Here is a 15,924-nt window from a genome sequence, read left to right as displayed (position 1 = left end):
TACCGATATGTAAGCATTCGTGAAAAACCGCCGCTTCTCGTGGGCCTTTTCGAAATTGACCTGGGACAGATTGGCTCGTTGTAATGAGCTGCTGAGAGTAGATGCTTCGCTTTTGATTTCTGAAGCGATGAAATAGCGCGCGGTGTCAAAATGAAAGCACCTTACACTGCAATTTCCGCTGAACGGGTGTGCGTATTTATGTACGCAATTAACACAGCCCCGCGAGTCACTTAATCACAGGCGAGTTCTCATTTCTGTCACTGCAACATTCCTGCAACTGAGAGTGGGTTCACACACACCATCTCACAAACACACAGTACTGTGCATACACACACCAGATGTGTGTTATGAGCCATAAGTGATATTTGCGAACATATGCTGCAGGTTTTACAGTTACTGCCCAACGTCTTGTTTGTCAGATGATAGGTAAGGAATAAAACACAACAAGGTGTGAAGTTATAGGAAAATCTTCAACTTCATCTGGAGGGTAGCTCCAGATTCCTGTTCTTGGCTGACAGGAGTGGAACCTGATGTAGTTTTCTGCTGTTGTAGCCCATCTGCCTCAAAGGTTTGGTGTATTCTGTGTTCTGAGATGCTTTTCTGCTCACCGTGGTCGTACAGAGTGGTTATTTAAGTCACTGTAGCCTTCATGAACCAGTCTGGCCATTCTCATCTCATCGTTTCTGACCACAGAATTGCCGCTCACTGGATGTTTTTTTGTTTTTCGCACCATTCTTTGTAAACTCTAGAGACTGTTGTGACTGGAGTTTTTATAATACTTATAATACTATGAAACCAGCCCGTCTGGCTCTAACAACCATGCCACAGTCAAAGTCACTGACATCACTGGGATTTTTTTTGTCCCATTCTGATCTTTGATGTGAACATTAACAGAAGCTTTTGACCTTTATCTGCATGATTTTATTCGTTGCACTGCTATAACATGATTGGTTGCATGGATAATTGAATGAATGTGCAGAAGTACCGGTGTTCCTATTAAAGTGGCCAGTCTCCTATGAGCAATACATCATCACAAAATGATTTCTCAAGCAAAATGATAGAAGTATCTTTAGAAATTGTAGGTTAATGTTAGCTGTTTACGTTTGCTGATTCTGGCTATGCATGTGTGTGTGTGTGTGTGTGTGTATTTTGGTGTGGTTTTGTGTGTGAAATGTGAGTGTGAATCTCTGTGACAAGCAGAGGGTGGAGCTGATGGTTGGAGGTCAAAGAGGCACATTTTAAAGAACTGCGAAGATAGAACAGCGGATTAAACAGACACTAGAAGAAAAAGAGTAAGAGAGAGAGACAGAGAGAGGAAAAGCTGGAGAGAAAAGAGAAAAATAAACCCACACAAATGCCACATTTTGTTGTCACAGCAACACTCAATCCCTCCATCTCTCTTCTTCTGCTACCATTTTGCTTCCTCCATCTGTCTCAATCCCTGGCCTTCTTACCCTTTCTCTCTATCTCTCTCTCTGTCTGTCTCTCCCTCGCTCTCATATTCCTGACTTATAGCACTTAAGTCATTAACATTCCTTCGGTTCAAGATTTATAACATACAAAACCAGTCTGATCGAAAATGAGACCTTACTAATGCTGTCTGTCTGTGTGTCTGTGTGTTTGTTTGTGTGTGTGTGTGTGTGTGTGTGTGAGATAGCCTAGCAACCTACATAACCCTTCGCAGAGCCACATGCTCACACACACACACACACACACACACACAGCAATCTCCATGGAGCAGAAATATCACAGGATCGATCCTCTCTCGTTGGTCACTAATGGAGGTTTGGCGTGTTGAGTTTTTTTTTTTCTGCACCGCTCTCTGTGTTTGATGGCTTAAAACCAAGATTTAATACCAGAATGAGATATCAGGGGGGACGGAATGAAGAAAAGGGTGTGCACTGAAGTGCTGAAATCACATTCCATTATATTCTCATAACATCTTAAGCAAAGCATTTTGATCTTACTATTTGGTGAGTATCTGGACGCTTTTTTAAAAAAAAAATTATTATACTTCCAGTGCGTGTATCAAATTCAAATTTACAAACATAATGTTTTTTGACTTACTTACTTACTTACTTAATCTATCCATCCACCCATTTTCTGTACAGCTTATCCTATACAGGGTTGCAGGGAGCCTGGAGCCTATCCCAGGGGACTGGGGGTACAAGGCAGGGGACACCCTGGACAGGGTCCCAACTCATTGCAAGGCACAATCACACACACTCACTAACAAACTACAGACAATTTAGTGATGCCAATCAGCTGACAAAACATGTCTTTGGACAGGAGGAGGAAACCGGAGTACCCAGAGGAAACCCCCGAAGCATGGGAATCGAGGGAATCGAGCCTCCAACCCCAGGGTGCAAGGCAAGCATGCTAACCACTAAGCCACCTTGCCCCACATTTATTTATTAATATATACAAAAAAATTCTGTATTCATAAGGAACAAAAACCTGAATTGATAAGAAAAGTACTCGGACACCACAACTGACCAATGTTAGTACTTTTTTTTTGCTAAACCACTGTTAGCAATTACAGCTTCGAGATATCTATGATGAGAAGTAATCCTGTTTTTGCAGCATTGTGGTTGCATTTTGGCTCATTCCTCTTGGCAAATCATCTTCAGTTCCCCAAGGTTACGAGTCTCTGTCTGATGGATTAGCAATTTCAACACCCTCCATACATTTTCAGCCAAGGCCAGGCCTTCACCTTCTTCTTCTTCTTTTTTTTTTTTTTAGAAACCAGTCTTGAGTTAATTTGGCTGTATGTTTGATCTTTTATCTCCTCCTCAGTTTCTTGGACAATGAGATTCATCTCTCCATTCATGGTTCCTTTGATGGCGTGTAATACCCGGGTAAATTTTGCAGAGCAGCAACACCATATCATGATGCTTCCACTTCTGTACCTCACTGTGTGTATGGTGGTATGGTGGATCATACGCATAACCCTTCTTTCTCCAAACACGACGAGATGAATTATTGCAAAAGAGCTTTATTTTTGTTTCTTCTGACCAGAGTATACTGTTCCATAAGAGGAATTTTGCATGAGGTGTAGGTGATGTAGGTGACTTTGATGATTGTAGTGCACTTCATTGCTTATTGTTCTCTGTGTTAATGTACTTTGTGCTGCTTTCAGGTTGTCCTGCAACTCTTTTCAAGTGACTGCTGTCTCCTCTCTCTTACCTTCCTTATCATTACTCCAAGAGCTTGTTGTGAAACCTTGCATGATGCACATGTCCTGGGAGGATTACCTGCGCCTCCATGAACTTTCTGCATGCATATTATTGCACCATCGGCACTGAAAATGATGGTAAAGATCTTCGCTATGGCTCTGTAGCACTTTCCATTCAAGTGCTGTTTAATAATGCCGTCCTTAAGAACTCCATCACTTTCACCATGATTGACACTTGTTGTGTAAAATCTTCCCAATCAATGGCGATGACCCCTTTCATAATGACCCCAGGTGCAAAAAAACAAAGATTTATTTTTATGTAACCTTTATGTATAATGTTTTTAATATCGTCTCTGAATACTTTTTCCCTTAACCAGACGTATCTTTTATCATTCATGATTATGATTACATACTTTTTTTGTTCATAATTATAAATGCAAATTCAAAAGACGTCATATGTGTAAACAGGAAGTGGATATATGTACTGGAAGACATAACAAAACCAAAAGTGTACGAATACTTTTTCCCCTTACTGTACATCATAGTATCTGATTACAACTTTAGATTTTCAGAGAGAGCATTAAATTTTAACTATAGCTGCAGGGTGAGTATTGAATTATTCGGTTATGGAACCTTCTAGAATATTTTTAATGGACTGGATAAGTACACTGGTATATCATTACACCACTATTTTTGGCTTTTTATGTCTCTTGAGCTTGACTACATTGCAAGATTTAGAGTATCACTAACTGATGCTGAAAATCTGAGAGACACCAGGTATAAGGACAGAATTGGCCGATTTCTTTTTTTGTTGTTGTTGTTCCGAATCAAATTATGCTCATGAGTCCCAACCCAATGATCCCAACTCTCCGAACCTGGGATTTCTCATGAACAAAACAATCATGGTGGATGACATTTCAGCTCATTGGCTATCAGTGTTTCATGCATGACGTCAAGGCAGTGTGTGTGATTCTGTATCTCGCTTGTATCTGGACACCATCTTTGTTTGACGCAAATTACCCAACTGCATTATGTTTCTTTGGAGTACTTCATCTTATATTTACTGCATTAACACTAACCATATTATCATTCTATTTGTATTATAGACCAGCAACTAAGACACTATTTGATTTAATTTAAATAATTTACATACAGTAAAGCCTAAAAGCCAGAGTCGATTCCAAAGACCTGATTTTATTTCAGATTAATACTGTTTTATGAATTTGAAATCTTATTCATTGTTCTTAGGGTAATATCATACTAATGCACTCAATAACATTTTATACCATGCCTCTGTTGAATTCTCGACTCTGATTGGTCAAAAGATGTTGAATCATTTTCTTTAACAGCAACTCTACAGTAGTTCCGGCTACAAGGCAAATCGTTATCGTTTCTATAGTAACAACTTACACAAGGACTTACATCGTGGACACACAAGCCCCATAAAAAAATGTTCTCTGTGAGGAGACTTTTATGTAACATTCTGGAAGGAGTCTCCAGTGTCAGTGTTTGGTAACAGTCAAAGGTCAAAGGCTGTATCTTTTTAATGCTGTGTCACTGAGCAGCGTAACACACTCGGAGGAAAGCGCTATCCGCCATGTTCCACATACATGCGCTCACAGATGCCCATGATTGGCCAGTGTCACTGTGATTGACAGGGGAGAAAGAGTATGCCATCCCTCCCAACCCGATATTGGGGCGAACGCTTTTTCTGTTGTGCCACTCAGGAGAGACTAGCTGTAAAAATATCAAGACTGGTAAGGGAATGACTTTTTATAGCTGCTATAACATAACTGATACCAGGAATTAACTTGTTTCATGGATGTTCCACAACATTAAATGTAACTATACATGGATTTTAAAAATAAGAGCTGTTCTTAAACAAATTTTAAAAATTTAAAGGTGCTTAGTCTTTTTTTTTTTTTAAGATTAGGTCTCTAAAGGTTTGTTGGGTTTGACATTTGAATCATTCCCACCCATATACATGAAGCTCCGCCCCCAGGATTGTAGGTGGCCCATATACTGCCTATAAAAATGACTGACAAGAGACGCATCCAGACGCATCAACTTATTGAACTTTGGCTATGGCCATGGTTTAACCCGTTTTTTTTTTTTTTTTAAACCATGTTCTACATATCTTCCAGGTTATTTGTAAATATAAGGAATAAAACACTTTTACGGGATGTCCTGTTATAGGAATATAATCAGCTTTGGGCTGATGTCCTTGGTGATCGTTTCTCCTTTGTGTTTTATTCCTTCCAGGGTCATTAAGAGAGGATAATTAACATTGTGTTGGGGATGTGTGCATCATTTGAGTGAAACATGCGGCACACAATCCTTCAATTTCACATAAATGTTGTATTGTTTGTGACTCTTCCGTCATGCTGTACACATAAGACACAAGAGCGAACACAGACACATGTCTTGCTAAAACAAAGCAAGGGATTGCTTTCAGAATCAATGGAGCGGAAGCGACGAAAAAAGAGAATGAATATTGTTTGTGTGTGTGTGTGTGTGTGTGTATGCTCTCTGTTCCATATTGTTGACTCGCAGGCATCTCTGATATGACACCGTGAAACCTCATTATAGCGCTACTGGATCTGTGGCAGACAAAAATGAGTTTCCTCTCGCACTCTTTCTTCCCCGATATGTTCCCTCCATCCATTCTCTCACGCTCTGTTCATTTGCTTCTTGTCCCAGTTTGTTTTCGCTATCCTTTTTTTTTCTTCGCTTTTTTGCTCTTTTCACCCCCATGCTGTCTTTTCGGCTGCGCTAAACATTCTTCTTTCTCGTTGCTTTATCAGTTCTCTGGGAGGTCGGGGACATCGTTCTTGTGCGATTTCATTCTGCTGTTCATCGCTCATTTCTTCTGTTCTCTGATTTTTATGGATGTGTGTGTGTGTGTGTGTGTGTGTGTATATGGAGAGAGACACACACATAGAGAAAGAGGTCCACTCAGAAATCTCACCAAAAACAAAAGTGCCAAAATCAAGCTATCACAACTATTTAGCAAAACAGCAGCTTGGGAACTCACTCATTAAAGGAATACTCCACCATTTTTCAATCTAATCTCTATCCACCACATCTGTAGAGTATGTGTGATCACCACGGGCAAGAATTTCAACACGTTTCCATGTGTACTGGGAAAAGAACAAAAATATGTTTATGATAATGAAAATCTAAGGGCAGTTGTTGGATCATACGAGGTCTATAAGAAAATGTCTTATGAAAACTGTTCTTATTCAGTTTTATCCATCTTTTCAACACTGGAATACTACAGTAAGAAGTAATTCGGATTATTTATGCAATATTTCTGTGTTAAAACGGAGCTAGATTAACCAAGAACGCAAGTTCTTCCCTCTGAAAAATGTGCATACATTATGGAAATTAACTGTAGGTCTTAATTTACATAAAATGTGAAGCATGGTGGTGGTAACACCGCTACCTCAAAGGATCGACGGTCCGATCCTGAGCTTGGGTTACCATCTGTGTGGAGTTTTGCATGTTCTCCTCATGTCTGTGTGGGTTTCCTCAGGGTTCTCTGGTTTCCTCCCACTTTCCAAAATGCCTGTAGGTGGATTTGCTAAGATAAATTCCCTCCTAGGTGTGAAGGAGTGTGTTTGCGATGGATCAGTGTTCCCTTTGAGATGTTTCTGCGAACCTGACCAGGATAACGCTCTTACTGAATATGAACGGATTTATTAAAATCCTTGATGAATTGATAAAGGCTTTCTCTAAAAATATGAACAGAATTCAACAACTGCCCCTTAGACTTCTATTGCATGTGAATTTCGAGAAAACAGTTTTACAGGTCTTTTCTCCACACAAGGAAACACTGAACTTCTTGTATGTGGTAATCAAATGTACACTCCAGATAGAGTGGATAGACGTTAGTTTGAAAAATGGTGGAGTATTCCTTTAATGCTACTTACACAACCGCATACGTAAATATATGCACCTAGATTTATCCGCACACAATTGAGCTTCGGAAGGATTTTGGCTTGGGGGACTCCAGTGCCTCATCTAAACATACACACACACACACACACACACACACACACACCATGGGGTGAATCCTGTCTTGCTGCGTGTGTTGACTCATTTATCACCAGCATCCTCCGTTCATCAGCTCGGCCCAAGAGGCTGATGGGAGATATGGCAAGCAGTGAGCGAGAGTGACATTCCAATCCACAACACCTAGCGCCGAGACTCTAACACACACACAAACACACGCACACACACCACGTAAAATGCAAGAATACACAAATCAAGTTGTTACTGATGTGTAATAACAGTGTTATAACAACGTTATGTAACTACGTCGAGAGATTAAGTCCTCTCTCTCGCTCTCTTTCTCTGTTTCCATTGCATTGATTGGCCTACCATTGATTAACTGTTACCTTTCATTTCGCTCCAGTGGCTTAGTAATGGGCTCGAGCTCCACACACACACACACACACACACACACACACACACACAAACACACACACTATGGTCCAGGAAGAACCTAAAAACAATTGCAGTCGGATCAAAGTCTTCTCTCCTCCCCTCCCAGAATCCGGTGGGAATTTGCCAATGACATTTGCAGTCGAGCTCTGGAACGAACGGCGCTAATTCTCTCCCTGAACACCAACCCGCCGCCGCCAACACACACACACACACACACACACACACATCATTCGCTCTAAATTAGCCCCAGCCAATCAAAGGGGACTGTAACACTGCATGTAAGTTAACAGCGTTCAGGAGGGGGGACATAATGGATTCGGTCGTAACCTTTTCCCGCTGAATATTACCGCTGCAAATAAAACACCTCAGCAATTATAAGCATGAGGGAAAAAAACGCACATGGCCAGTAGAAGATAATTAACACATAACAGAATGTGCAGAAAAGTTGTCTGACACAAAACAAACATATTTGCACCTTGGCTTCACCAATTAACTATATATATACATATATAAAAAAAAAAATATATATATATATATATATATATACTGCAAAGGACAATCAGCTGATTTATTAACTACAAGAAGCATTACATAAGCATTAATAATCCAGGAAAGCTTTATTATGTAAATAGTGGCTGCTATTTAACCATTAACCTTGACTGTGACATATTCTTTATTATTGGAAACAATACAAAAGTTAATGAAGCAAGGCTGGTTTATTAATGGTAATATTAACCTCTGCTTCTTATTCACATTGAAATCTAGGGTTGTTGTGGTTTCACGGTTAGTCGCGATGTATGATCAGTTACCTCACCGCTGACTTTTTCAAAATGCAATGAATTTTTGTCTTTTTTTTGTCTATGGGATTCCTTTCTAAGCCACAGAAATTCCTTTTCTAAGTGATTCCCAGCCACACTCTATTTCGCCGTATAACGAAAACATGATGAATACTAACAGTTTAAGAGATTTTAGATGACGTAATATGATTAACCCAATCAAAAAGGTTACACCGTATTTTACTTTCTGTAAAATAGTCAGTAGATATAAGAGGATTTGGGGTTTGTATTCAGTATAAAGACATTCCAGGAAACGTCGCTCTTTTCTATCTTCTCGCACAGAAACAAGGACGCTTTAAAAATGAGTTCCTCGATCTACAGGTACAGCCTACAGACATGTTATGGTCATGTGACCTATGAATGATAAAGCACAGCTTACGTGGCCACGCCCCCTACAACAAGCAATTTTAATAAAAATCGTAACAATCTGTTTGTATTAAAATGAGGCGTATGTTGTACGCGTGGAATTTTGAGTTTGACCAGCAGGTGTACATTGTAAACACAAGAACGTGTATATAATACACAAGCACACTCCTGCTGTTGACTACGACACGCAAAGATGTTTAAAAAAATCACCAGTCTGTGAAAAAGTGGTTTAAATCATTTCCATAAAAATAGCAGAGCAATACGCCTAACATCTGGAGAGCAATCTGACTGATTAATTTTTAGAGACAAAGTGTTCAGTGAAGCCTGCATGTGCGTGTGTGTGTGTGTGTGTGTGTGTGTGTGCGTGTGTTAATGTGCACTTCGCTCAGGTTTTCCGACTTTAACAATCTAATTATCTTTCGTTTCATCATCATGTCTGTCAAACACCTGACATGGTACATGGTGTCTGTGTGTGTGTGTGTGTGTGTGTGTGTGTGTGTGTGTCTATATGGAATATAAATGTGAATGAAACTTCCTCAATTACTAAACTCCTACTGAATGAAATATACTCTTATCCTCTTATCCACACACACTTGCTGAGAGAGGCTGTGTAAGTCATGAAGTCATCACATAATGGAGTGAGCGCGACCTTTCAATCTGCTGAAGAGGCTCGTGGAGGGGGGCGAACGTGGGAACGACAGAAAGAACGAGTGTGTGAAAGAGTGACTGAGCACCATTTAACTCCTCTTGTTCCCCTAAATAGCTTCTTTAGACTCGGCCAGGCCAACTCAAACACCCACTGCTATTCAGGCTACCACACACACACACACACACACACACACACACACACACACACACACACACACACCAAAATTCATCCATGAGTAGTAGGTTAACTTAATTTAAAGCCTAAGCTCTAACCTTATTAGGGGTTGTGAATAAATACGGACTTTTTTCTTCCGAAAATGTATTTCTGTGTTAAAAACAAAACGGTTGTGAGTCACTAAACAGACACACGTTGCTTCTAGCGTCTAGATTAAATGTTTTGAACTTTCACCTCATTATATCCGCATACAGGAAAGTTATTGTGAACCATCTATTCTGATTTATCAGCGTTAGATATAATAATTACTGACTTGTTGGTCATGAAAAAGTGAGCCTTTGAAGTCTATATGCTTGCATTATTATAAATTTCTTAGAAGAAATCAAAAATGCGTACTAAAAACGTGTACTTTTCAGCACCGTTTCCAAATGTTCTGATCTCACTAAAAGCACACTTTTAAAATGTGATCAATTTAGGGGAAAAAATGAGGGAGATGGATCACCATACTAAAGGAATAGCTTAATTAATGTGAATTGGTATAATTACGTTAAAGCAAAAAGCTATGAAAGGATGTGCATTGATTTGATCACGAGTAAGGGAGCATGACGCAAAGCAAGCAACATCCATTGTTCAATAAATAATTTAATTTATTATTAATAATATTCGCTATCAACAATTCTTCTGCCACACAACACAGTCTGTTATCAGTAAGCTTTGGGTGCTAAGCAACACAACAAACAAAAATCAGGGTATTATATGGACAGAATGGTTTGCTCCTGATGTCTTTCACTGATTGTCACTAGTTAGCAAAATCCACAGATTGTTTAGCATGAGTTTTACTTTTTGCCACTGCGTTACTGGTCAAAACCGTGCATTTCAACTCGGGTTGCCAGTTTGTCTCACAAATTAAGATTTCCTTAACCCCACTGCTCTGTAAACTAATGATCTTGTGCTCATATAAGTAAGTAATAAAACACTTGAGGTTGTGCTGTTATAGGAAAATAAGCAACAATGGGATTGGTCAGCGTAAAGCAAAATGGCTTGTCATGTTGTAGAGAAACCGCAAAGACCTCCGTCCTGAAGATTTGGTGGAAAACTTAAAGTTACTGCTTTACTTCTGACTGTAACAAAGCTCTGACACTGGAGACTCCTTCCATAAATGCGAAATGAATGTCACCTCACAGAAAACTTCATAACGTCAAAACTTTAGAATGAGCGCAGCCATATAAGCCTATGCTTTGCCTTGTAGCCGAACTACTGTCAGAGCTGCTGACAGAGAAATTTAATTAACCCCATCAAAGAAAGTATCAGTAAAATATTTGTAGTCAACACAAAGGTTTTACGACAGGATTGGAGAGTTAATAGTCACTCCAATCTGGCAACCTGATTTTACATAACCACTTCCTTCACAGAAACATATCAAATTTAACATTACAGGTCTGACACCGATGAAATCTGTATATGTTCACGGCAACAAGATGTCAGTAATACACAACAGTAATAATGATATCTCATAAAAGTCTTAATCCAAGGGGAAGGTAGTTTTACAAGGGGGTGATTTGTCATTTTTTTAAAACAAGAGCGATGCTATCCCCTCACATCCCACTTCAAATTGAGGCACTGGATGCAATTTAAAATCCTTTATAACAAATGCCTAAGAAAAATCCCCAGAGCAGCCTGTTTGCTGACAGGAGAAAAGCTCAAATAATATATTGCAATTGTTGTTAAAGTTATAATTAGTGAGTATGGTGCCAATGATTTTAATGAGTACAAACACAGCGTGGCACTGGACAGAGTCACTTAAATAAACGGTTTTTAGTTACAACTGAACACACACACAAACATGCACCTTACCTTCACATCGTCCACTTTCATCCTTGTCCCCTTCTTTCCTACAAAGATGTCATCGATGTCCACCAGGATGTACCGTTCCAAAGAGCGTGACAGTTTCTTGCCAGTGAGGTACGCAATTGCGTCCACCAGTATGAGTCGGTGCAGCCAGTAGCCCAGGCCTTGCCCAAACAGCACCCTCTGGACCCCATCATAGAGCCCCAAGTCCTGAACCACAGTGGCCTGGAGCCCAGTTACCATCCTTCCATTGGCATCATCCGCACTAAGCCGTGATCTGGCGAGTAGCACTGGCTCGTATGTGGAGTGATTGGACTGGAATACGGTCCAGTCATCACCTGGAAGCGGTCCTCGGTCAACTTCCGCTCGGGTGATGTAAAGCAGTGGTGAGCGCGGATTAACACAGCAGTCACACAGGGGTACATTGGTTTGTAAGGTTAGGGGGAAGCCCTTGAGGTGCATGGTAGGCTGGGAGTTCTCACTAGCACGGTGAAAGGCAATAAGTCCAACGCTGTACTCAACGCAATACTTGTCTAGAAGGTCACGGTTCCACGCGTCCATACCCACATACTTGAGCACATTCTCATAGATGACTAGCGCATATCGCCCACGACCCTTGTGGGTCAGTGGAGGGATGTCCCCTTTCCCTGGTGCAATCTCAGCTTGGTAGCGAAACTGGTTGGATTCTAGGATGGCGATAATGTCCTGCCCCAGCTGGGAGTACTGGCTCTCCACAAATACCAACACTACAGGGTCCTTCCGCGATGGGTCCATGGGTTTAGGCATCTTCAGCTCCGCTGGTCGAAAAGGTAGCACCCGCAGTTCAGCACAGTCTGGGCCAACGCCATGGTCCGTCAGATCCAGCTCTTGAGCAGACCCCGTGTAAAGATAGTAGGCGGAGACTATGACACTGACCATGCAGAAGGTGGCGAGGAGGATAACCAGCCTCCTCAGATTCCTCCGCAGCTTCACGGCCAGATTCATGGCAAACGGCGTACATGTGTGGGAGGAAGTCTCGTATGGTTCACTAACCTAGGCTAAAGAAAAGAATTTGCTGACTGGCAAGCATTTTGTGGTCATGTTACCATCGCACAGCACATGCAAGCGATTTTTATTTTACTCCAGATGTTCTCTTGAATGTGGTGAGGATGCTTATATCATTTTCAAAAGAAGATGTGCTTGATTTTTTTACAGTCACCGCACTAGTAGGATGGCATTTTATCCATGGTCCCAAAATTCCAGTGGTAAATCCTTGCAACCTGTTAAAAGAGGAAGAAAACAAAGACATATCTCCTGTCATTCTACAAATTACCACTTAAGACCGGTGTCTGTGAAAGTTTCCCACTCCCCTGGGCGCTCATCAAGGGAGGATAACGGTGCTCTAAAGGGACAAACTGAGCCGTCAGACTCCAGGTTGTTTTCAATCGACACTTCACCAGCTGTGACCAACACTTCCCGAGGGGACACATGATTGGTCGGACATAAATAGGAAGTGTGCGAGGGGGAGGGGGGAGCAAGGCAATAAGAGCTCCGAGCTGGCTTGCAGGGAGAAGCGACCATCACATACCCACCCACACACACCATGGCACACACAGAATTAAATCTAGATCACAGAAACAACCTCTCAAGGCGATATTCATCTACTGAACAACTTGACAGAAAGTAGGAATCAGGTTACGCTTTAATATGCTTTTTCTTTTTCTTGAACGTCCATGTTCATTTTCCTCATTTTGGCCTGGCACTGAAATTGCGTTTTCAACCACTGAATATGTTCTCCAAGGTTGGATACATTTGGAAGTGTAATGGATGGAGGAAAAAAAAAGCAGAGATGTTTGAAAATGCTGTTGTCTATCCCTCCTGGCTGTTACGTGATCTCACCTTCAAAACATTTAAAATACAGGACAATCTAATTTGACTCTCATTCATGGTTGTCTTTTTTTTTTAAACGATTGAACAAAGCTATATGCAATATAAATGACAGGCTAAGTACTTCACTGCACTAGACCCGATCTCAGCAATGCCTAATGCCATTACCATCCATAAAACTTAGCCATTTTTACTGGCATCCACTATATCAAGCGTAAATTAGAGGAAACGATTCTTTGGTTCAGGTAGCTTGAGCAATCCTGTCCTCTCTGCTGATTTAGTGTGGACAGAAAACTTTATGCAAAGGATCCCAAAAAAAAAAAGGATTCCTTAAAAAGTTTTTAAAGAAAATACTGGATATCTAATAAGGATATCACTTTCATAGCTTCAGTGGAGGATTGGTATGGGGATGTGTTAAGAATATCATCAGCATATGGCAGCATGTAGGGCGCAGTCTTTTCTGTCTTTCAGTTAATTCAAGGTTGGAGGTTAGATGTGCTTGAAGAACCTGCTCAAGTGTGCTTTGTCTCATGTAAAAGCTCAAAAAAAAAAAAAAAAAAAAGATTACAGAACTTTCAAAATGTGTGTTTTTTTTTTTTATACTGGACAAAGCATGAGGTTGCTGCATGCATATCTGTGCACACTTGGGTAGTTTACTATCACAAAGGAAATGATGGACTGATAACCAGTAATTTTTTTTTTTTTTTTTTGATGATGATGATGATGGCGCAAACTTGGAATTCTTTTTGGAATACCGGCGCACAGATGCGCGCTTTCAAGCAAGTTTCTTCTCCTGTTTTCAGTCTTTCTGTCTGTTTACGCGTGTGGATCTTTCCCACTTCCTCGCTCATACCTGAGAATGTTTTCATCTCTAAGGAAATCCTCTGCTCTTGAGCGCGTCTGGGAGCGCACACGTTCCCAAAACTCCTTTTTCTCACCGCCAGGCGGCGCTTCCTTCTGAGCTAACGCGCCCTGTGGGCTAAATTAACCTTTTATTTAATCTGTGGTTAATTAATAACCACTCAGGAATGACCCGAAACTCCAAATCAGCCAGGAGTAAAATTTCTGGGGACACACACTCTCAAGCAGGATGGCTCTGCAGTGGAAAAGCGGCGCGTATCAACATGGATGAAAGTGGAGTTTTCTGAGTGCCAGCTGAACTTCCTGCACGTCATTAAGCTGGTGTCATTAAGGTTTTCCAAGCGCGCACAGAAATGCAGGAATTTCACAGAATTTCAGTGAAGAAAAAAAAGTTGGATTTTTTTTTTAACACTTTGACTGACAAAAGCATTCAATCAATAAGCTAAGCGCATCATGACAACGCCAATTAAACCAAAGTGAATGAATGCACTGACTTTCCAAAATGTCCATAATAAACTACAGTAGTGTATGCGTGCATTCGGAGCGCGCGGTTAATTCCAATCCCGCATCTGCAGCGTGGCATTCCGACACACCGCAAGTCAGATAAATATCATAAACAAGATCCAAGCTCATACACAACGCATTTGAAAGAAGTTGCATCTGGAGAGGAGATTAAACTAGGCAAGTAGAAATAAAACAAGAAACGCAAAGTGATGCGCTCTGGAGGATGCGTGAGACCCGCGAGGCGCTGACTTACCTCAAGCCGAGGATGAGGCTCTTCCGTGCGGGGAGACGAGGCGAGTGAGCCCGAGCTCATCTCCTCCTTCCGCTGCTGATCTGGAGGCAGCCATCCAGAATGATGCAGCCACCTATTCAGCTCTCTCTCTCTCTCTCTCTCCCTGTGTGATGACGATGCTGCGTCGCTGAGGGAACGCCGCCACTGCCGCTTCTTCTCTTACTGCCTTCGCCGACTTGAACGCGCGCGCGCTGCCTGTGCGTGCGTGCGTGCGCGCGCGCGCGCGCGTGTGTGTGTGTGCGTGCGTGTGTGTGCGTGAGTGTGAGTGCGTGAGATGCTCCCCGTGTGACCGACACCGCAGCCCGGTAATCAGATATGTTAATTGTACAGCTTCCTGACTGAACGGTTTGGTTTGGTGCTGAATCGGAATCACTTCATCCACAACTTCCAACCCAAATTCTTTATAACGCTTTGTCTAGAATCAGAGATCAGGAAGAAAAGAGATGAATTTACAGCGTTTCCGGCGATTAATTAATCAGCAATGTTGAATTAACACCAACGATATACATTTAACATACAATTAACCCCTGCAGTTTTAAATTAGCATCTATAATATTGAATTATTTCCTAGTGTTGCATTAACTCCTACAGTGCCGCATTAACACCTACAAGGTTGTATACAGAGTTGCATTAACACCTACATGGTTGTATGCAGAGTTGCATTAACACTTACAAGGTTGTATACAGAGTTGCATTAACACCTACATGGTTGTATACAGAGTTGCATTAACACCTGCAAGGTTAAATTAACTCCTACAGTGCCAGATTAACAACTACAAGGTTGCATTAACTCCTACAATGCTATATAAACACCTACAAGGCTGTATACAGTGTTGCACTAACACCTACAAGGTTGCATTATCTTCTACAAGGTTGTATACAGAGTTGCATTAACACCTGCAAG

The 15,924-nt window shown here is 41.2% G+C and overlaps 1 protein-coding gene across 1 annotated transcript in view; it reads right to left on the bottom strand.

The window, feature by feature from the left end:
- Positions 1 to 15,541, bottom strand: part of ndst3 (N-deacetylase/N-sulfotransferase (heparan glucosaminyl) 3) — a 71,109-nt gene extending 55,568 nt beyond the window's left edge. Inside the window, exons 1-2 of the mRNA XM_026942902.3 lie at positions 14,982 to 15,541; positions 11,504 to 12,756 (exon numbers count right to left, since the gene is read on the bottom strand). Of these exons, the coding sequence (XP_026798703.1) occupies positions 11,504 to 12,481 (978 nt within the window). The 5' untranslated portion in view covers positions 12,482 to 12,756; positions 14,982 to 15,541. The remainder of the gene's footprint in view (positions 1 to 11,503; positions 12,757 to 14,981) is intronic.
- Positions 15,542 to 15,924: the final 383 nt, after the last annotated feature.

This window comes from Pangasianodon hypophthalmus, chromosome 28, assembly GCF_027358585.1.
Source record: "Pangasianodon hypophthalmus isolate fPanHyp1 chromosome 28, fPanHyp1.pri, whole genome shotgun sequence".
Lineage (NCBI taxonomy): Eukaryota > Metazoa > Chordata > Actinopteri > Siluriformes > Pangasiidae > Pangasianodon > Pangasianodon hypophthalmus.
The sequence above is the reverse complement of the archived record's forward strand: the minus strand, read 5'-3'. Positions and strand labels throughout refer to the sequence as shown.